The sequence below is a fragment of the Camelina sativa genome, chromosome 9, assembly GCF_030686135.1.
Source record: "Camelina sativa cultivar CO46 ecotype springtype chromosome 9, ASM3068613v1".
Lineage (NCBI taxonomy): Eukaryota > Viridiplantae > Streptophyta > Magnoliopsida > Brassicales > Brassicaceae > Camelina > Camelina sativa.
Genome location: NC_141888.1, coordinates 4,482,314 through 4,505,058, shown reverse-complemented (window position 1 = coordinate 4,505,058; position 22,745 = coordinate 4,482,314). Strand labels below are relative to the sequence as shown.

Here is a 22,745-nt window from a genome sequence, read left to right as displayed (position 1 = left end):
ATTTAATCAAAGAAGTCAATTTGGAGTCTGATCAACTGACCAGTGTCGATCGACACTGAAACAACATCGATCGACACCCAGTCCAAACCGACGAGAGAGCCAAAAATTGGAAGATTTACAATTTAGCCCAAAGTCTTCCATATTTGCAACACAAGTCCCTGACGTGTTTTAGGACATATAAATAGTATTTTTAGGTTTTACAAACCCTTAAGTTTTATTCTAGCAAGTTTTATTTTTCTGCAACCCTGTGAGATTTTGAGAGTTTTTGGAGAGAGAGATCTGCTTTGTAGAGAAGAATTTCTTGAACTCCTTATTACTCTTTTTAATTTCAATTGCTTATTATTCAGAAAGATGTTTTGTTTTTCATTGATTATCTCTGAGTAGTTTGCTTGTTAGGTTTAGGGTTTTTTACAGGGATTTTATGAATTGTTAGATCTGTTTATTTAGGATTCTTTATCTTTCTAGATCTTCATCTTAGGTTGTTCTTCATATTTATTCTTGATTGATCACCTAGAATTAATACCTTAGGAAAATAAATTGATATGATTATATAATTGATTTTCCTAATAAAACCTTTTGATGAGCAAAATTATTTCTTGCAAAGAGATTTGATTTAGTGATTTTGTGAACAATCTAAACCTGATTTTATTGCTGATTTTTAACCTAGAATTTTACAAAGAGATTTGGATTTTCTGGTTTTAAATTTAGATAATATTTGCAGTGAGAACTGATTTATTTTACAGAAGTGTTTAGAGTTTTAGATATGTTCTTAATTGCTTGAATCCTAATTTATTAATTGATTTAATATTTCATAATTTCCTGAGAAATTCCCTAGGCCTAGCTTTTTGATTTTCTGAATTTACAACAACTTTTATTTAATATTTTGCATTGTTTATTTTAATTCAATTTAATCTGTTTAGCATTATTGGAAAACTCTATAATTTATTGTGTAGTCTTGAGTCGTTGTGGAATTCGACCCCTAAGTACTACATTAACCTCTCAATTTGAGAGAGTAGCTCTAGGGTTTAATTTGAGCATATCAACGATTAAGACATGTCCAGCTGCTATGGGGTTTGGTTTTGCTGCTGGAACTACTGATGGTCTAGGTGTTTTTGATTTCAAACAAGGAGATGATAAGGTAAACTACTTATGCAAGCCTTTTTAGCTCTGTTAGGAACGTGTGATTTAGTAAGATAGAGATGATTAGCTTATGTTTTTACTTTGCTGACCCTGTTTGGAACATGGAGGAGTAATAGCTGAACAAGCTCATGTAGACGGGTTCTTATGATTATCATATTTTGAAGGTGCAGACAGGATGTAGAATTAAAGAAGGTTGGCAGAGGAACAGACATCTTCTCGTGTAAGAAACAATCATCATCGTGTAAGATCGATAACGGCTTCCTCTATGAGATCTTGCAACAATCTCCTCTCGATTTCAATCCCAAAGTTGTCTATTTCAACTTGTAAGCTATGAGTCCATGTCCTCCCGACTATATCATTCTTTACTAGACTCTCTGCAGCCAAACTATTTACGTCCATGTCCTCTCCTGAGTCAAGCTTGATAGGCTCATCTAAGACCCAATCCTTTAATTGTGCCCCCACATGTTCCATGAGGTTAAAACATGGATAACCATTGCCCATGCTTGTAGTTGTTGTTGTTGTCTATGTTTGTCTTCATAGATGAACTCTTTGATGTTGAGCAAATCTTGGCAAAAATTTGTAAAATATGTTTAATTTGTAAGTTTTTAACATTTATAAAAATTTGATAGAAGTTCTCTAGTGGAAGAGTGATTTATTTAAAGTTCTTAGTAGATTGCTTTAATTATTTTAGTATTAATTATATAATTAGTTTAATTTTGAGCAACCCCATATGGGTTGCTCCATTGGCCATGGTCTAAGAGCATCACCAGCGGAGAACGATTCACCGTTGCTAAAAAAAAATAACATTTTAATATATAACTAATAACAAACTGAAATGACATGTGTAGAAAAAAAGTTAGAAACGTTTCTACACTAAGTAACTTCAGTAACGTTCCTTTCCTTTCTTTCTTATTTTTGTATTTTTCTATTCGCTTTTAATAAAAGAATTTGGAGAAAGCAACGACCAGTAAAGATTATTAAACTAATTGGATGAATGCCGCCGGTGCATATATATCAGGATGTCATCGATGAATATTATCACGAATTGATCCAGATAGTCATGGAAAACTTCATTCATCAATCGCATGAATGCCGCCGGTGCATTGGTAAGTCCAAACGGCATTACCACGAACTCATACTGGCCATATCTCGTTTGGAACGCCGTCTTCATCACATCTTGTTCCGCAATTGAGATTTGATGATAGTCGGAGGCTAAATCAATCTTTGAAAACCAACTTGCTCCTCTTAGCTGGTCTAACAGCTCATCGATCCTTGGCAAAGGATACTTGTCCTTTATAGTTATGTTATTGATACCTCGGTAATCAATACATAACCGCATGCTTCCGTCTTTTTTCTTGACGAACAACACTGGGGCTCCCCATGGCGACGAACTTGGTCGTATAAAACCCTTCTCCAACAAGTCCTCTAACTGAGACTTGAGTTCAGCCAACTCGGCTGGTGCCATGCGATACGGTGCCTTAGCAATTGGGGTAGCTCCGGGCTCCAAATTTATGGTAAAAGGATGGCTCCTTGGTGGAGGCAATCCTTCCAATAGCCTAAACACGTCCTCAAAGTCCTTGATTATGGCAATGTCCTCAACTTCCATGCCTTCCTTGTCATCTCCTCCCATGGCGGTCAGAGTGACTAAATACACTTCATCCTCTTCAATCGATCTTCCAATTCTTGCTGCCGATGCGAAGTATGCCATTTTACTTGGGCTGATCCCATTGAAAACTAGAGGGGTCCTCCCTCCATTTTCAAATACAACTCTGCTCCTGCTGCAGTCTATATGGGCTTGGTGTTCTGATAACCAATCCATTCCCAGAATAGCATCGAACCTATCCAATGGCATCACCAATGGATTTACCGGGAGGTTCGTATCTTGCAAGACTATCGACACTTCCTTGACCCATCTTCTTGTCTTCAGCGGTGGTTGATTACCAGCAGTGTAGACGTTGATGTTCACCTCTTCCTCCTCACACAAGTCTCCAAACTTGTCAACCACTTCGGGAGTCACAAAACTATTGGACGCTCCCGAATCGAACAGTACATGTGTGGGGTTACCACCAACAAGTAATGTTCCTAAACGCAAAGCAAATATAACAAAATGCAATGCTAAAACTAACCACGCAAAACACACACAAACAATCACAAGAGAGTTAGAACCCAATCAAACCTGTTATAGGGCCCTTCGCGGCCTGTGGAGGTTTGGGTGGCTCTACTCCTAAAGCAAAAACATTTGCTGGGGTTGCTTGCTTCTTCGCTGGGGGTTCCATCACTTGGTTTGCTGTCTGGGCACGGTTCACAGTTTGGGCGTTCAGTTTGGCCGGCTTCGATGGACATGAGTTCGCATAGTGTCCTAACTCGCCACAGTAGAAACACGTGACGGTCGACAGATTGTTACCCTTCGTTTCCTCCACAGTCGGACAAGCGCGAGCGAAATGCCCAACTTGCCCGCACACATAGCATCCCCTCGGATCCATGTTGCTCACATTACGACCTCCTTGGCTAACATTCATCTTAACCTTCCCGCGGCCTGCGCCCCAATTACATCCTGCCACTTGATTCACCTTTCGGGTGTTCACAATCTTAGTCTGCTGGACTGGTTCCTTCTTTTTCTCCCGAGCTGCAATCTCCTTCTCTATCTCAATGGCTTCCTCAACACTCACAGCTCTCTCTTCCACTTCCGCAACACTGCGGTAGGTCACAGCGTGTAACCTTCCTCTAATATCTGGCCTGAGTCCGTTAAAGAATCTCCCGGCCATTGCTAACTCGTCATCATTTCCTTGGTACAGATACCTCCGAAGTCTTGTAAAAATCCTCCCATATGCTCGAACGGTCATCTCACCTTGTTCTAGTTGCAAAAACTGATTCTCCAACCGGTCGCGTGACTATGGTGGAAAGTACTTCAGCTCGAACTCTTTCTTAAAAATTTCCCACGTTATCGTCTGGAACCGGTAATAAGAAACTACGGTATCCCACCATGCACGAGCATCTTCTTCCAGGAAATTAACTGCTACTGGTCTCCTAAACTCCTCTGGGCACCTTGTCATCTCGAAGTTATTCTCCAGGTCTTTTATCCACGCGTCTGCTAATACCACATTCGGGTCTCCTTTGAATTTACGAAATCCTAAGTTTCGCAACAACATCACTCGTTTTAGAAATTGGTCGGATGGATCTTTTGCTGCACGGTTTGCTTGATCCTACTGCTGCTGCAAGATCATATGGTTCAAGAGGTCTTGGACCATCTTAAGTGTCTGCTGGGTCTCCGGCACATTCTGTTCACTTGGTCCTTCTCCATGCACTTGGTCTCCCCTCGGCATGTTCTGAGTTGGATAGGCGGCGTACGGTCCAAACGGTGAAAACCCTAGCGGGTACATACTCTCCGGTGTACTAAAATGATTTGAACCCGCTGGTGTGTATCTTGGCGTCGCGCCATGTACATACCACTCCGGCATAAACATGTCCGACATAAACATGTCCGGCCCATACATGTCTGGAAACGACTCTTCCCTTTGTGCATCATCAAACTGCGAACCCCATTCCTCCGGACCAAACTGCTGACTTGAACCCCTCCCTGTGTCCGACGAACGATACGTCGACCTAGATCTTTCGGATCCTTGACGAGACATCTGCATCCACGATCAACAAAGGGTTTACTTAATCCCATCTAACCCTAAGTAATGAACGATCCGGATTATCCTAAGTGTCTATTGCGACCATTTGACTCGATAAATCATTTGAAAACGCGAGTCCTATACAGCATCATAACCATGCTCTGATACCACCGTTGTAACGCCCCCGAACCGCACTATGACCACCCAGGCCATCGGACGGCACCGAAGCGCTACTATGGGAATGTTCGTCAAAGGTCAGGCCAAGTGCGAGAACAAATCAGGCCCTTCAACCAGTCCCTCGGCGAGGTTCCTGACCACACTGCCCATCCTTAAGGCTTTGCAACCCTACAGACACGCCGTGTGTTGAGTCGACTCGGACTAAGTCTATATCAGTACGACATCGCTCGATTTTAAAGAAAAATCCGAATACATTAAAACTTAAAACAGTAACTACAACCGAGTACACATAAAAGTTCACAAGGCATAGAGCCAAAGTTTGGTTCGCAAATAAACATACTTTTATTTTACAATAGACACCAAAAAGAAAACTACTCCGGAGTCCTATCATTCACCACGCCCTCTAGTCCCCTCTAGGGTTACCTGCAGAACAACAATATTATCATAAGTAATCTAAGATTACTTAGTGAGCTCAGGGTTCCTGCAGAGAAATAAATCCCAAACCCTAATTCCCCATTTACAATCAACATGCACGCAAATACAACAACATGCGAACATAAACAAGCAACATGCAAGCATAGATAAACAACATGCAGGCATAAACGATTAACAAGCAAGCAAGCAAAACTACTCAACAACCATCAGAGATGACATGCGGAAGCTATCAAGCTAACAGAAATCACTCTACCAATAAACGCAACTACATGCAACCATAAGCAACAACATGCAACAACATGCAACAACAAGCAACGACATGCAACAACATGCAACAACATAACTTGAAATAAAACATCAGTTTTTAACAAGTTTAATTTATTTGGGCCCGGTATGCATCCCTCTTCCCCCAACCCCTCATGATTTCTCCAAGACGCAACCACAAAGGCAAGCGTTTGGATATCAGCCCAAAATTACACCGTCGTGTAAATAGCCTCGACCAGGGTAGCGAGCCCAGTAACCTCCAAGCTCTTCGTGACCAACCCTGCACACACACGAACATGGGTTGCATGTCGCGGCTGCATGTGGCACAGAATGGGAAGGGTAGCAATACCAAATCTTACAACGCTTAGCCGGACTTTCTCGCGGACTAGAACGCTTTAAGATCTCACCGAAGTTTATACTTGAGTTTATATGGTTTTTAAACCCATAATCTTACAAATATCTCAACCAAATCTCGCCTTTGTTACTAGATCATCTCGATCTAGTAACTAGCACAACCTCACCGCAAATGCATTTAAACAAGAAAACATAAAAGAACTTCAAGTAAATGCATCTACATGCAACATGCATAACCGCGCACTAGATGGATGTTTTTAACTCTCCATCTAAGCCGATGCAAATATGTGTCTGAACTCACTGTAAACCGTCGACGAATGATCTCCTTTGATGAAGCTCTTCTCGCGGCAACTCGGATCTCTCCTTCGGTTAGAGTTGATTTCCTTATCGATCTAACGTTGATGGTCGTTGGTCGATAGTCTTCTCTTGCACCTTCTTCTTTCACTCTCAACACCTTCTTCTTTCTCTCGCAACACTCACTCTTTTCTTCTTTCTCTCTCAAACTCTTTCAACTTACCCCTTCTTTCTTTGTGAGAAAATGAGAGGAATGAGAGCTTATTTATAGAGTGAATGGGTGGTGGAGGCAACCAATGAGAGTCACATGCACTCCTTTCATTAGTGTGTATTAGAGAGTTGCTTACACTTGGAAGAATCTTGGTTAGCCACCTTGAATTCCACTTAAGCCTTCTTGAATTCTTTAATCCTCCACTAAGCTCCACTAAGCCTTCATGAGATTATTTAATTCCTCCACTAACTCCCACTATCTTCTCTTGATTAAAATAATCATTCCATTTGATGCCTTTGACTTTGACCATTATTGGTGATGAAAGTCTTCTAGCATTTTTGATCGATCGTCGTCGATCCTCGGCAGCTCTTTCGGCAACCATCGGCATCTTATCGGCAACCATCGGCAGCTCCCTCGAGTACTCGACACTTTCTCGGGTACTCGATAACTTCCTCGAGTACTCGACACTTTCTCGGGTACTCGATAACTTCCTCGAGTACTCGACACTTTCTCGGGTACTCGGTACTCTCGGCATTTCTCGGCGACTGCCGGATGATGCGTCTTGGACGGTACGGGCGGTACGTCTCGGACGACTCGGACAACTCTTGGTCCGTTACACTTTTCTTGGACTTCCCTTCATCAAACTTTCAGCTCTTCTTGCTGTCTTCTTTTCTCGGTCTTTTGGACTTGAAATCACGTCAAAAATTTACCCCTAGGTGAGGGTCACTACAGAGACCATGAGCTTGACGTCTTTTCAGGTCATATGCACCTTCATTCTCAATGTACTCAAGAACCTTGATGATAGAAGAAAACAACTGAATCACCCGCAATAGAGTTCTGTAGTGAGAATTCCAACGAGTATACCCTAGTCTTTGAAGAGAGATCTCTTGATTCAATCATGTTCTTGTACTGATTTCACCATTATTAATTTCTTCCATAATTTATTTTCTGTAACTCTCTCGGATCATATCTTTCCTTTTGCATGAGGCTCCCACTACATTCAGTAACAGAGAAATCATATCAAAAAAGTCGCCAACATTAAAATGTTTTTCTTGCAACTGCCACACCAACTAATTGAAGTTGATGAGCAAAGCAATGAACATAATATGCTGATGTGCTTTCCCTCTGAATTAATGATCTTAATCCATTGAACTCGCCCTTCATGTTACTTGCTCCATCATACCCTTGTCCTCTCACCATTTTTGTGCTCAATCCATATTTAGCAAACAAATCATCAATAGCAAATTTCAAAGATGTTGCAGAAGTGTCACTCACATGTGTGATACTCATAAATCTTTCTTTGACTATCCCACCTTTATCAACAAATCGAAACACTACCGCCATTTGCTCTTTATCGGAAACATCAGCAGATTCATCCACCAGCAAACCGAAAACATCATGATTAATTTCTTCAATAACAAATTTTACTACCTCTCCTGCAAAACAATGCACAATATCTTTCTGAATCTTAGGAGACTTTATCTTATTATTTCCAAGAGCATTATCTAAAATAACCTTACTCACAACTTCATTTTGATCAGCAGTGTACTTCAAGAGTTCCACAAAGTTTCCTCTATTAACAGAATTTTCTGATTCATCATAACCACGGAAAGCTAATCCTTGTTGCAGTAAGTATCTTGAAGCATCAACAGAAGCATTCAACCGAATTCGATACTCTCTTTTTGTAATATCGTCTTGCTTATGCAAAGCATTCTCAATAGACTGACCTTGTTTCATCAAGTTTTCACACTTCATAACTGCATTGTTGTGAAAACTATCAACACCTCCCACATGTCCTGAAAAACTCTTTAAATCATTCCACCTACAGAATCCATATGTGATAAATGCATCACTTTTTACGCATTTACCAGCATTATCTCTGAACAAGTAACAACACAGACAAAAAGCTTTTTCTTTTTTCACATTGTACTCTAACCAATTTCTATATTGATCAAACCAAGTTGGGTTAAATCGCCTCAATGTATTTCCTATCAGTATTTGTTTAAAGGTATGCCCACGAGGTTGACAAGGACCTCGAATCAAGTATTTTCGAATTACCTAATCTCTTTGATTCAGATGATAATCTGTTATTCTTTTTCGATCAGAAGGATCTCAAGGTAAATCAATATCATCTGATTCACTGCGAAGTGGAGATGGTGGTTCATTGCGAGGTGTAGATGGTGGTTCACTGCGAGGTGTAGATGGTTCTTTTCTTTTATAGTAGTTTTTCAAAATATTCATCGTTTCGTCTGAAAAAAATAGAAAAAAAATTGTCAACATAAAATAAAACCATGTATTTGAATTTTTATTTCTAAATATAATTTTTTTTTTTTAAAATGATTATAAAACAAAATCTAGTTTTGTATCTAATAAACTTACTTGGTTTGAAGAATCTGATGTACTGAAGGCGTGAAACAGAAAATTTGAAAACACACACACGGAGACACGGATACACCAATACGACGATCATTACTTATTTCTCTTTTTTTGGTCGACTTAAAAAAGATACTTTCTTCTTTATTTAATATAAGCACATAATGAATTATTAGGGTAAACAAATTGGACCAGATTTGTTTTTTAATTATAACAAATAAAAGCAGGTTTGATCTTTATTTTATTATGGACTAGTGGACTTTTGATCTCATAAATTAAGGGAAGTCAGATTTTTAAAATTTGTTTGGTTGGACTCAAATAACTCTAAAAAATACTCTAAAACTAGGAAATATTTTTTTTTTTTAAATTTGGACAGATCAGCTGACCTGCCATTAATGCACGTGGGTCCGCCCATGCTCGCATTTAACCTTTTGTCGGGCACAAATGCCAGCATCACCATAGGTTTAGCAAACCGTACAGCTTCGATCATTGTACTCCAACCAGCATGAGTCAGTATACCAAACCGATGGAATTGTGGTTCAACGTTCTCAGTTGTTCAACCCAACCTCTCCACACCATTCCTCTCTTAGCCGTACGCTCTACGAACCCTTCAGGAAGCTCAAGCGGCTCGGTATCCCACGGACCGCGCCGAGTCCTTAACACCCAAAGAAAAGGTAAACCGGAAAGCTCTAAACCAAGAGCGATCGCATTCAACTCAGTTTGACTCGGTTTCACTTCTGAACCGAAACTTATGTAAACCACGGAGTTGGTTATCCGTAAGTCTAACCACTTTTTAATACTCAACCATGTGTCGGTATCCTTAAACTTTTCTTCTGGATTTGGAGGTAAAACTCCCACCGGTATAACCGGTTTTGCGATGAAGATCTTGTATAAGTCCCAACCACTCTGCTTCGTACTCGTTACAGCTCTGTATGACAATGATATCACAACCGTCGGTTACGCCGGCGATACGGTCCAAGTCGGGGATATTCCCTTCGGTGGATTCTATAAGAATATTTTATATTCTATGTGGGTTATGTGTCTTTTGGTTTAATTATAAAGTTCAAGTTTATATTTAATATTGTGGATTCTAATATTAAAGACACCGTGATGAATCGGTTATGATTAATATATTAGAATTTGGGTGTATTGATAACCCTCTTCCCTTCTCTTAATTATATTATGTAAGTAATATATATACATGTATATGTTATGTCTTGCATTATTAAGGGGTGCTATTATGAACCAGCACAACTCTTGAAAGGTGACTGTATATACATGTATACTAGAATATATCCCGTGCTTAAAGCACGGATCAACATTTAAAAAAAAAAATTATAATATAATAATAAAATTATTGTTTTATTTGTATAAAAAAGTTATTTTATTTGAGATAATATTTATTTTAAATTGTTATGTAAATCTATTAGTCTATTTGAATACTAATTATTTTACAATATTATAGTATTTTATTTTTGACGTATTATTACAGTTTTATATTGTTTGTTTGTTGTATTTGCATCATTATTTTGTGAAATATAAAATCGTAATTTAAATATTTTAATTGTGAGCAAATAAAAATTATTAATTTATCATTTATATAAATTTAGTTTTACCAACCTGCCAATGTGGAAATTAAAACACACATTTTCATAGAATGAGTAATATATCTTCGTTTAAAAAAAAAATCAAATAACAACATATGCAAAAAAAAAATATGCATTTTATATTATAAGTATTATATGAAAATTTCAAACAAGTTGTAAGTAAAATAAAATAAAGATGATAGGAGAATCATAATTTGAAAACTTAACAAAATTTTCGAATTTAGTTATTAAAAGTAATTGTATTGTATACTTGGATATAAATCTTAGTTTTTGAAATTCTGATTGGTTTATATATTTTAAAAAAAAAATAATTACTAATTTCGTCCATAATTTATTAGAGAGAAAAAATATTTTTTTAGATTTTTTTAGATTTTTTAATATTTAATCTGTGAGTGTTTTTTAATTAATTATATTTATTTAAATTAGTTAATTAAGTTTAATTATTTTTTTCTAATGGCAATTGAATGTAATTTTCTACACATTTTAAGGTTAGTTTCATATTTGTACTTCTCAATTAATATAGTAGGATATATGTGTGGCTGTCGAACTGTTACGATAACGGTTGTGTTCTTATAACGTGAGAAACACTACAACACCAAATACACACCAAAAGAAAAAGAGATTAGTGATCTTCTTCATCAAAGATCAGGTGAAAGCAATAAGGAGTAAGGGAAGAGAAAGTTACTGAAGATTTGGATCCATCATCAAGTATAATCAAGCAATGGATCAAGGTTAGTGTTTCTTCTTCTTTAAGAAAATATTTATGGTTGAATTAGATCAAATCTAGATGATCTTTAGGATGTATAGATTTCATGAATATAGATTTGTTTAAATCACCGTTAGTCAAAACGTACACCATTTGTTTGATCGAGTGTTTAAGTTTTCATGTATTCTGGTTGTCTGTTTTGCATTCATAAACGTTCGAGTGCTTAACGTACGGAATAAATAAATTTCTAATTGTCGGTTACTGCATATGTGTGAAAAGTCACGATTAGAGTTTATTAAATATATGCAGTATTCGATACAAGGGTTATATAATTTGGAACATGAGTCATCTGAATTGTTTAAGGTTCATATCATTAGATAACTGATTCCATGCATACACGTATATCCTGGATCAAGTTCATGGCACTTGTGAGTTTATTTAAATTCACGTTGATTATATGTGTGTCCATGATTCTGGGTTTTGTCGTGTTGAAAATTACTACATATGAATTTTTTTTTTCTTTTTTTTTTGACAACTACTACATATGAATTCGTGTAGTGAATAATTGCTTCCGCTGCAATTTTATAAGTTTATAATTTGGGTAATTTGTGTTTTGTAATATCAACACAATATAAAATAATTTATACCTATTAAATAATTAAATATTTTAATGTTTATATGTATCTAACCTGTTAGTCGTCAAAGTGACCTTGTTATATTACATATAGACAGGAAAATTTAAAAGATTTATTAATTGATCATAATTAAAGAGATGTTAAAAATGACATAAAAGTTTTGATTGATCAATTATTTTGTTATCTATATTCTTGGAGATCACCCAAAGGTGGATCATTGAATATAGTTAACAACATGAAAAGAAGTAATCAATTTCAATATAGTCAATAATATGTATATCCAAAGGTAACATGATTATTTGATTTATATGTGTGATTTGATTAATTATAAAATTATAAATTTAGCATCGCTAAAAGTGCTTGTGTTTAAATATTCTCCAAAGATTATTTAAATTTACGCATTAAATTTAAGTTAGGCCTTAAGAGTACGTGTAAAAGTGTCAAAGCACTAATAAGTAAGCATGTTTACTTGTTTGCAGTTTCTTCAAACTTGTATGCATCTGCTAATTCTGTCGTAAAGTTCAATGGGCTGAATTACGGTGAATGGTCCGATCAGATCTGGTTTGCATTGGGTATAATGGTTTTGGACTCTGCAATACTAACGGATGAGGAACCTGCAGTCATTACAGTAGATAGCTCCAAAACTGAAAAAAATTTCCCTATGAGATTTGGGAGCGATCTAACAGGCTCTGTTTGAACCTCATGAGAATGACGATGGCAGAAAGTGTTAAGCCATATATGCCTAAGACATATAAAGCAAGGGAATTCATAGAGAAAATTTAGGAGTGTTCACAATCTGATTTGGCTGACAAGTCGATTGTAGGAAGTCTCATGAATGAGCTTACTACGAAAATGTTTGACTGGTCTCAGCCAATTCATGATCATGTGACCCAGATGTCTAACTTGGTAGCAAGGTTGTCAACATTGGGAATGGAAGTTCATGAGAATTTCTTGGTCCAATTCATTATGAACTCTCTACCTTTTGAGTTTAGCCAGTTCCAGGTGAATTACAACACCATTAAAGATAAATGGGACTTAAAGGAGTTAAAGGCTATGGTGGTTCAAGAGGAAGGGAGAATTAAGAAAATGAAGGATCATGTTGTCAATCTTGTGGGCTATGGAAATGCTAGCAGCAATAAAGGAAAACTAAGTAGGAAGGACAAGATGAAGGATAAAGCTTTCATGAAAGGTCCCGAAAGTCAAATCCAGAAGGAAAGGAAGCGTTTCTTTTGCAAGAAAATGGGACACTTCAAGAAAGATTGTCCGAAAAGAAAGGCATGGTTCGAAAAGAAAGGTATGCAACACATTTATGTTTACTCTGAACTGAACCTTGTAGAAGTGCCTAAAAATACTTGGTGGTTAGATATTGGTGCTACTACTCATGTGTCTCATATTAAACAGGGATTCAGTTCGATTCAACCCATAAGAGGACCTGAACAATTTTTGTTCATGGGAAACAGAATGAAGGCACGGATTGAAGGCATTCGGACTTATAAGTTGATCTTGGACACTGGATGTCATGTAGATCTTGAAGGGTGTCTCTATGTACATGAGTGTGCTAGAAATCTTGTTTCCGTTAGTAGCTTGGATAATTTAGGTTTTGTTTTTAAGATTGGACACGGTGTTACCTTAATGTAAGTGGTACTTTGTTTGATTCACATTATCGTTTAAATCTTGATATAAAGTTTTCTGAATCTTTGTTTAATATTGAAAGTCAAGGCATTAAGCGTAGTGCATCTGATGAAAGTTCAGCTTTCTTGTGGCATCAAAGACTAGGTCACATTTCCAAGGAAAGAATTATGAGGTTGGTAAAAAATGAAATTCTTCCTCACTTGGATTTTAGTGATCTAGATGTGTGTGTAGACTGCATGAAAGGATAGCAGACTAAACACATTACAAAGAAACCAGCCACAAGTACTCAAGTTCTTGAGTTAATTCACACCGATATATGTGGTCCATTTGATGCTCCATCTTGGAGAGGTGAAAAATACTTTATCACTTTTATTGATGATTACTCACGTTATGGTTATACTAATCTACTGCATGAAAAATCTCAGTCTGTGAATATCCTAGAGATATTCATTAATGAGGTGGAAAGGCAATTAGATAGAAAAGTGAAAGTAGTGAGATCTGATAGAGGTGAGTTTTATGGAAAATTCACAGAAAATGGACAATGTCGTGGTCCATTCGCAAAGCTACTTGAGAGTAAGGCATTTGTGCACAGTACACAATGCCTGGTACTCCTCAGCAGAATGGTGTAGCTGAGAGGCGGAATCGTACTTTAATGGAAATGGTTAGGAGCATGATAAGTAATAGTTCTTTACCTCTTTTGTTGTGGAGATATGCATTAAAGACTGCAACGTATGTCTTAAACCGGGTTCCTAGTAAGGCAGTTCCTAAGACTCCTTTTGAACTGTGGACAGGAAGGAAACCTAGTTTAAGACATTTACGTGTTTGGGGATGTCCAGCAGAAGTAAAGCCATATAATCCACATGAAAAGAAATTTGATTCGAGGACTGTCAGTGGCTTCTTTATTGGCTATCCGGAAAAATCAAAGGGGTATGTATTTTATTGTCCTAAGCATAGTACAAGAATAGTTGAAACGGGAAATGCTAGGTTTATTGAAAATGGTAAAACTAGTGGGAGTGGTGAACCAAGAAAGGTGGACATTCAAGAAGTTCAGGTTGAAGTTTCTTCACTTGTTGTCACACTTAAAGTTGTCGTTCCTATTGTTTCAGTACAGTCAAATGAGGCAATAGAAGAACATGATGATGTACCAATCCCAATAGATAAAGAGACAATTAATGAACCTGTCGCAGTTCATGAAGAAAATGGTGTACCACAAGAATCATTAAGGCGATCTGTAAGGAATCGGAGATCTGCCATTTCAAATGACTATGTGGTTTATGCTGTTGAAAGTGAATGTGACTTAAGCATTGATGAAGACCGAACACATTCCAAAAAGCCATGGAAAGTGACAATTCTGAAAAATGGTCTATTGCCGCTAAAGAATAAATAAAATCTATGGGTGATAATAATGTTTGGGACTTAGTAGAGTTACCGAACGGTTTCAAAACCGTTGGTTCTAAATGGGTCTTTAAGACTAAACACGACTCGAGATGTAACATTGAAAGATACAAGGCTCGCCTTGTTGCCAAAGGTTTCACCCAAAAAGATGGCATTAAAGAGACCTTCTCTCCAGTTTCAAAGAAGGATTCTCTTAGAATTGTTTTGGCTTTGGTGGCTCATTATGATCTGGAGATTCACCAAATGGATGTGAAAACCGCCTTCCTGAATGGAGAGCTTGAGGAAGAAGTATATATGGATCAGCTTGAAGGGTTTGTGACCACAGGAAATGAACATCTGGTGTGTAAGCTGAAAAAGTCAATATATGGACTTAAACAAGCTTCCAGACAATGGTATTTGAAATTTGATGATACCATTACGTCATACGGGTTTGTAGAGGTTATCGTTGACTGATGCATCTACATAAAGGTCAGTGGGAGCAAGTTTGTAATTTTAGTCTTATATGTTGATGATATTTTGCTCGCTGCAAATGATATGGGTATGCTACATGATATAAAGAAATATCTATCTAAGAACTTTGAAATGAAAGATATGGGTGAGGCATCTTATGTGATTGAAATAGAAATATTTCGAGATAGATCACAAGGATTGCTAAGTTTGTCTCAGAAAGGATATATCAATAAGGTCTTAGAGAGATATAGAATGAGTGAATGCTCTGCTGGTAAAATTCCAATTCAGAAAGGGGACAAGTTCAGTAAAATGCAATGTCCAAGAAATGAATTGGAACGTAAAGAAATGGAAAGAATTCCTTATGCATCAGTGGTTGGGAGTTTGAACTATGTTCATGTACTCGACCAGATCTCGTTTTTGCTGTTGGTATGTTGGGTCGATATCAATGTAAAGAAGGTTGCAAAGAAGGTTCTCAGGTACTTGCAAGGCACCAAAGAGTTCATGCTTACATACAGGAGATCTGATGACCTCGAGGTCATTGGATATTCAGATTCAGACTATGCCGGATGCGTTGATAGTAGAAAATCGACGTTTGGATATTTGTTCTTGTTAGCTGGAGGAGCAATATCGTGGAAAAGTGGAAAGCAGTCTGTCATTGCTTCTTCCACTATGGAGGCCAAATTTGTGGCATGCTTTGAGGCCACAGTTCATTCATTGTGGCTGCGAAACTTTATCTCAGGGCTTCAGATTTTCAACAACATAGAGAAGCCGCTGAGAATTTACTATGATAATTCCGCAGCTGTCTTCTTTTTAAAGAATGACAAGTACTCGAAAGGTGCTAAACACATGGGGATAAAATACTTGTCTGTCAAAGAAGAAGTGCGGAAACGTAGAGTGTCTTTTGAGCATATAAGGACGAATATGATGGTTGCAGATCCACTAACTAAGGGATTACCACCCAATGTGTTCATTGGCCATGTAGAGCGTATGGGTGTTATCGATAAGACCTTGTTGTTTTGATTATAGGATGCTTATTATGTATGAGACACTATGAATTCACTTAAAGTTATGTTTCTGTTTTTATTAGACATGTTATCATTAAAGTATGTGTACACATTTATGGTTTATAGATAACATAACTGTTTTTGAGAATTAAGGTTCTTCTCAATATAAAATTGGAATTGATTTGTGATACATGGAAGGGAGCATGTCGTTCAATGACGTGTGACCGCCATGATTCGATCAGTTTGATTTTATTTAAGTCATTAAAGGTTACGAGAGCTTGATGATCTTCTTCATCAAAGATCACGTGAAAGCAATAAGGAGTAAGGGAAGAGAAAATCAATTACTGAAGACTTGGATCCATCATCAAGTATAATCAAGCAATGGATCAAGGTTAGTGTTTCTTCTTCTTTAAGAAAGTGTTTATGGTTGAATTAGTTCAAATCTAGATGATCTTTGGGATATATAGATTTCATGAATATAGAAATCTAAATTTATAGATTCCAACAGTATTCCTTCAAAAATGGGCTGTATTTCGAATAACCTAAAAGGTACCAGACTTTTCAATGGAACCCATTTAAGCTGCGTCAGAAAATCCTTCGGCGATGTACGGTACTCCTCGAACCCTGGAGGTTTAATAATTCCATGAATAGTGCAGTTAAAAGCGCTGAAATATCCGTTTTTGATTCCAAGGCGGCTAGCTATTGGAGGAAGCCAATAAGGCGTGAAATCTTGAAGAAACCAATCAGGTTTAAAAGATTCAAGAAACTCCATTAACGGAACTCGTAATCCGTCGAAAGCAATTTTCAAATAAGGAACGAGACCGAAAGTGATGGGCCACAGTTGCAGAACGCTAGCAGGCCCATACGGATACAGCGGCCAAACCCACGTTACTCGGTTTAGCTCGTCCTTGTGTCGCACGGTTTTGGTTTTGGTTTTATGCTTTATTCTTTTCATTTGATAAGTTTGAATCATGTTAGGATTTGGTCTTTTAGATTTGGTGTTATCCTCTCTTGACCCCTAGAACTCAATAGTTCTATTCTTCTATAAAACCTAGAAAAGCAATAAAAAAGAGGTAGTTTTAACTACCCATTTAAAAACCTTGTGTCTTGTGTTTTACTCTCTGATTGGGACCTATCAACTTGGTATCAGAGCGGTGCTATCGTGGTTTTGATCCAGACCACATCTCGTGGTGTCAAAACTTATTATCCATAGTGCAATGTCAATCATGGCCGGAACCAACAAGGAGAGGATCGAAGATTTGGGTGTGGGTGCGGTTCGGACCTGTCGACGGAGAGGATTTTGATGAAGCTCTGTCTAAGATCCAACAAACCAGCACGCTACAGGAATATCAACGTGAGTTCGAGAGACTGCAAAATAAGGTGGAAGGGTGGAAGCAGAAGGCGTTGATGGGCACTTTTGTGGGAGGACTTGACTCTGCGATCGCCGACAGCGTAAGAATTGATATATCATGGTTTTTACGGTTTTTAACCATGATATAAGTGTGCTTTTGAGTCTTTTGATTTGTTTCTAGGTTATTTTTGAGTCTTTACAGGTTATTTAGGAATTTGGCACGGATGGAGCAATATGGAATAATTTGGATCATTTTGGAGTACTTTACCGAAGGAAATCAAGTTGGAGTCGGATCAGAGTACGAGCATCGATCGACACCACACAAAGGAGCATCGATCGACACTAATGTTTACCCGACGATAGAACAACAAATTTGGAAGTTTTACAAATTTGCCCAAAGTCTTCTATAATTGCAACATAAGCCCCTGGACGTATTTTAGGATGTATATATATTGTTTTTGGGTTGGAGAAACCCTTAAGTTATTTTCTAGCAGTTTTTGAGAGAAAGATATTGAGAGCTTTTGGGAGAGATAGATCTGAATTCTTTGTAGAGAGAAGATTTCTTGAACTCCCTCTTTTACTTTTAATATCTATTCATGTTATTCAGAATTATGATTTGTTCTTCATTAAACATGTCTGAGTAATTTGCTTGTTAGGTTTAGGGTTTTTCATAGGGTTTTTATGATTTATTAGATCTGAGATTTTTAGGGTTCTTAATCTTTTATGATCTTCATCCTTGGTTGTTCTTCATAATAATTCTTGATTGATCACCTAGAATTGTTATCTTAGGGAAATAAATTGATATGAGAATATAATTGTTTTCCTGATTAAACCATTGATGAGCAGAATTGTTTATTACAAAGAGATTTGAATTAATAATTCTGTGAACTTATCTAAACCTGTTCTTAAAGCTGATTTATTACTTAGAATTTTACAAAGAGATTTGGATTTTCTGGTTTTAAATTTAGAATATAATTGCAGTGAGAACTGATTATTTTACCAAAAGTTTAGAGTTCTAGATCTGATCTTTATTGCTTGAACCTTAATTAATTTATCTGATTTAATATTTCATAATTTCTTGAGAAATTCCCTAGGCTTAGCTCTTTTGATTTTCTGAATTCACAACACTTTTATTTAAATATTTGCATTGCTTTATTTTAATTCAATTTAACTTGTTTAGCGTAACTTACAAAACTTTACAATCTATTGTGTTTGATCTTGAGTCTCTGTGGATTCGACCCCTAAGTACTGCAGTGATCTCTTGTTTGAGAGAGTAGCTCTAGGGATTAATTTGAGCTTATCAAGAATGTTCAGACCTAAATCGTTGAGAGAGGTCCTGAATTTAGCTCGGATGAAGGATGAACAACTTCAACGCCAGAAAAAAAAGATTGGATACAGAGCACAAATACAGAGATCACTACTGCTGGTCTCAAACCGTGGAAGCCAGTTCAGGGAATCAGAACCTCCACCGAAGGGTGCGAGCAACACACCTCCACAAAAATTGAGCTGGGAAGAACTTAAGAGGAAGTGCAGCTTGGGGTTGTGTTTTAGTTGCGATGAAAAATATATACCGGGCCATAAGTGCAAGCAACCTCAGTTGTTTGTCATGGAAGGCAAGGATGATGTCGAGAGTGATGAGGCTGAAGGGGATGATGGGGAAGAAAAGGGACCGGAGATCACGGTGTACGCACTAACAGGTTGGGGAATACCTCAAACGATTCGGCTTCAGGCTCAAATCGATAAGCATGCAGTAGACGCACTCGTTGACAGCGGGTCTACCCACAACTTCATTTGTGAGCGAACCGCGAGAGAACTGAAGCTGCCGGTTTCTTCCATCCAACCATTCATGGTGAAGGTAGCTGATGGAAAACCCTTGAGGTGTCATGGGAAGCTTGATGGAGTGGAGCTTATGGTAGGAGACGTCAGGTTTGTCCTGTCGATGTACGTGTTACCATTGGCGGGATTAGACGTAGTACTGGGAGTGTAGTGGTTAAGACTATTAGGGCCAACTATCTGCAACTCTGCAGACGATGGAGTTTCAGTGGGAAGGGAAGTCGTGTATACTCCATGGATTACATTCAAGATTACAAAAAGCATAGTCTGAAGAGATCGAGAAGGATGCAAGACGCAGTCATGAGTTGTTCACAGTTCTGGTGGCACGGACCAACGAAACGAAGCAGAGTATACCGGAGGGAATGCGACCGTTGTTGACAGAGTATGAGGACCTTTTCGAGGTTCCAAAGTCGCTACCACCGCAAAGACCGATAGAACATAAGATCGCGTTGAAGGAAGGGACTGACCCCATTAACGTACGTCCCTACCGTTATGCACACTACCAGAAGAACGAGATAGAGAAGCAGGTGGGGGAGATGCTGGAATCGGGGATCATCCGCGCAAGCTCAAGCCCGTTTCATCTCCAGTGCTGTTGGTTAAGAAAAAAGATGGGTCTTGGAGGTTCTGTACTGATTATAGGGCTCTTAACTCAGTCACCATCAAAGATCTATTCCCAATCCCGACTGTGGATGATATGTTGGATGAGCTTCATGGAGCTATGTTCTTCACAAAACTGGATCTTACGGCGGGATACCATCAGGTTCGACTGCATAACGGTGACATCTCTAAGACAGCGTTCCGCACAAACAACGGGCATTACGAATACTTAGTCATGCCCTTTGGACTTTGTAATGCTCCCTCCACTTTTCAAGCCCTCATGAACAGCATATTTCGACCCATACTGCGTCAGTTCGTGTTGGTATTCTTCGACGATATACTCGTCTATAGCAAGTCGTGGGATGATCACCTGGACCATGTACGCCAAGTGTTTTCTTTGCTCCGGCAACATCTGCTGGCAGTTAAATTCAAGAAGTGCGATTTCGGCCAACACGAGTTAAAGTATCTAGGACACATCATCTCGGGTGCTGGCGTAAAGGTTGACAGAACTAAGGTGCAGGCTATGCTGGATTGGCCGGTGCCTACAACCATTACTAAACTTCGGGGATTCCTCGGATTGACCGGTTATTACCGTAAGTTTGTGCAGAACTATGGGCTGATTGCTAAGCCGCTAACTAACTTGCTATGCAAGGGAGGGTTTGCTTGGGGACAGGAGGCTGAGACCACTTTTGTGGCACTTAAGGATGCGCTGACCTCCACCCCAACGCTCGCACTGCCGGATTTTACCATTCTGTTCGTCATCCAGACAGATGCTTCCGGCGAATGGTGCTGTGCTTTCTCAACGCGATCGACCTATAGCCTATATGAGTCGATCCCTTGGGGTAGCGAAGCAGGCATGGTCGATGTATGCGAGGGAGATGTTTGCTATTGTCATTGCAATCCGGACTTGGCGTCCGTATTTGTTGGGTCAGCGGTTTGTTATCCAAACGGATCAGCGAAGCCTGTGCTATCTACTTGAACAATGGATATTGACGCCAGAACAACAGAAGTGGATGGGAAAGCTTGTGGGGTACGACTACGAAATCACCTACAAGCCATGGAAGTCGAATGCGGCAGCTGATGCGCTCTCCCGGGTGGCTGGCAGTCCAGAGCTTCATGCCGTTTTTGTTCAGCAAACGTCTCTCTGGGATGATATCCGGTCGTTTGCTACAATTGACCCTTATATGGTCAAGATCGGGAAACTGGCTCTTGACCAGCTAGAGAAACCTTATGCATGGAAAAACGACCTGGTTTGTTACAAGAATAGGGTTGTGATTCCCCCTGATTCTCCGTTTGTGTCACAGTTGCTCAAGGAACATCATGACACTCCAGCGGGAGGCCACTCTGGGGTTCTGCGTACATACCGTCGACTTGCTCGTCAGTTCTACTGGCCTGCAATGCATCTTGTGGTCAAGGAGTATGTGGCCACATGCGACGTTTGCCAACGAGCTAAGACAACTATGATGGCGCCAGCAGGACTCTTACAACCATTGCCTGTTCCGGACAAGCTGTGGGAGGATATCTCGATGGACTTTGTTGACGGTCTGCCTAGGTCGGATGGGTACACTACTATTATGGTTGTGGTGGATCGTCTCTCTAAGTCTGCTCATCTGGTGCCATTAACGCACCCTTATACGGCCAAGACTGTGGCTACTAAGTTTGTTGATGCAATCGTCAAGCTTCATGGTGTTCCGCGTTCGATCGTAAGTGATAGAGACCCAGTTTTTGTTAGTCTTTTCTGGCGAGATTTTTGGAAATTGGCAAGAACTCCACTTCGAATGTCCACTGCCTATCATCCGCAATCTGATGGACAGACGGAGGTTGTTAATCTCTGCATTGAGCAGTACTTGCAGTGCTTTGTGCAGCGTCGTCCGACTTAGTGGAGTTCTTTGTTGCCATGGGCGGAGTTCTGGTACAATATGTCATATCACTCCTCTACCGGGATGTCACCATTTCAGGCGTTGTATGGCAGAGCTCCTCCGGTTGTTCCCTTGTATGAAGTGGGATCGTCTACGCTGGCCGAGGTTGATGAGCAACTGGCATCACGGGATGAGTTGCTAGGGGAACTCAAGCGGAATCTTGAAGCGGCTAACAACAGAGCTAAACAACTTGTGGATCAGAAGCGCAGAGATGTCACATTCGCAAGTGGTGACTGGGTATATTTACGCCTGCAACCTTATAGGCAACGCTCAGTTCTTCGTCGCACTTCGCAGAAGCTGGCACATAAGTATTTCGGGCCATTTCAGGTCGAAGCTCGCGTGGGGGAAGTTGCCTATAGGCTTGGGTTGCCCTCAGGATCCCGAATCCACCCGGTCTTCCATGTATCTCTCCTGAAACCGCGGGTAGGTACCGATGATCAACAGGTCAATTAATAACCTAATGTGTACTCCACCACGATCTAGTGGTATCGTTGTAACACTTCAGGATCGAATCCACAGGGACCAAACAATTACACTATGAAATTATGTAGATTAAATATAGCTAAGACAAAAAAGGAAGTTTGTGAATAATGTAACTAATCAAAAACAAAAAGTAAATAAGTTGCTTTAAATCAAAAAAGAAATATTGGGTGCAGGGAATCTTTAGGGTTTATGATCACGAATTTAGATGATTGGATAGGGATGCATTAGACACCGTTCTAGAACTCAAATCACTGTTGTAAAGCTAACC

At 38.9% G+C, this 22,745-nt stretch overlaps 1 protein-coding gene and 1 pseudogene across 1 annotated transcript; one reads left to right on the top strand and one right to left on the bottom strand.

The window, feature by feature from the left end:
- Positions 1-7,388: 7,388 nt before the first annotated feature.
- Positions 7,389-8,962, bottom strand: LOC147937717 (uncharacterized; annotated as a pseudogene).
- Positions 8,963-11,067: 2,105 nt separating this feature from the next.
- On the top strand, positions 11,068-18,254 carry LOC147937716 (uncharacterized). The gene is made up of 3 exons (XM_087463675.1): positions 11,068-11,203; positions 17,445-17,746; positions 17,848-18,254. Exons 1-3 carry the CDS (start codon positions 11,194-11,196, stop codon positions 17,854-17,856), a joined length of 321 nt encoding a protein of 106 aa, XP_087319801.1. The 5' UTR covers positions 11,068-11,193; the 3' UTR covers positions 17,857-18,254.
- Positions 18,255-22,745: the final 4,491 nt, after the last annotated feature.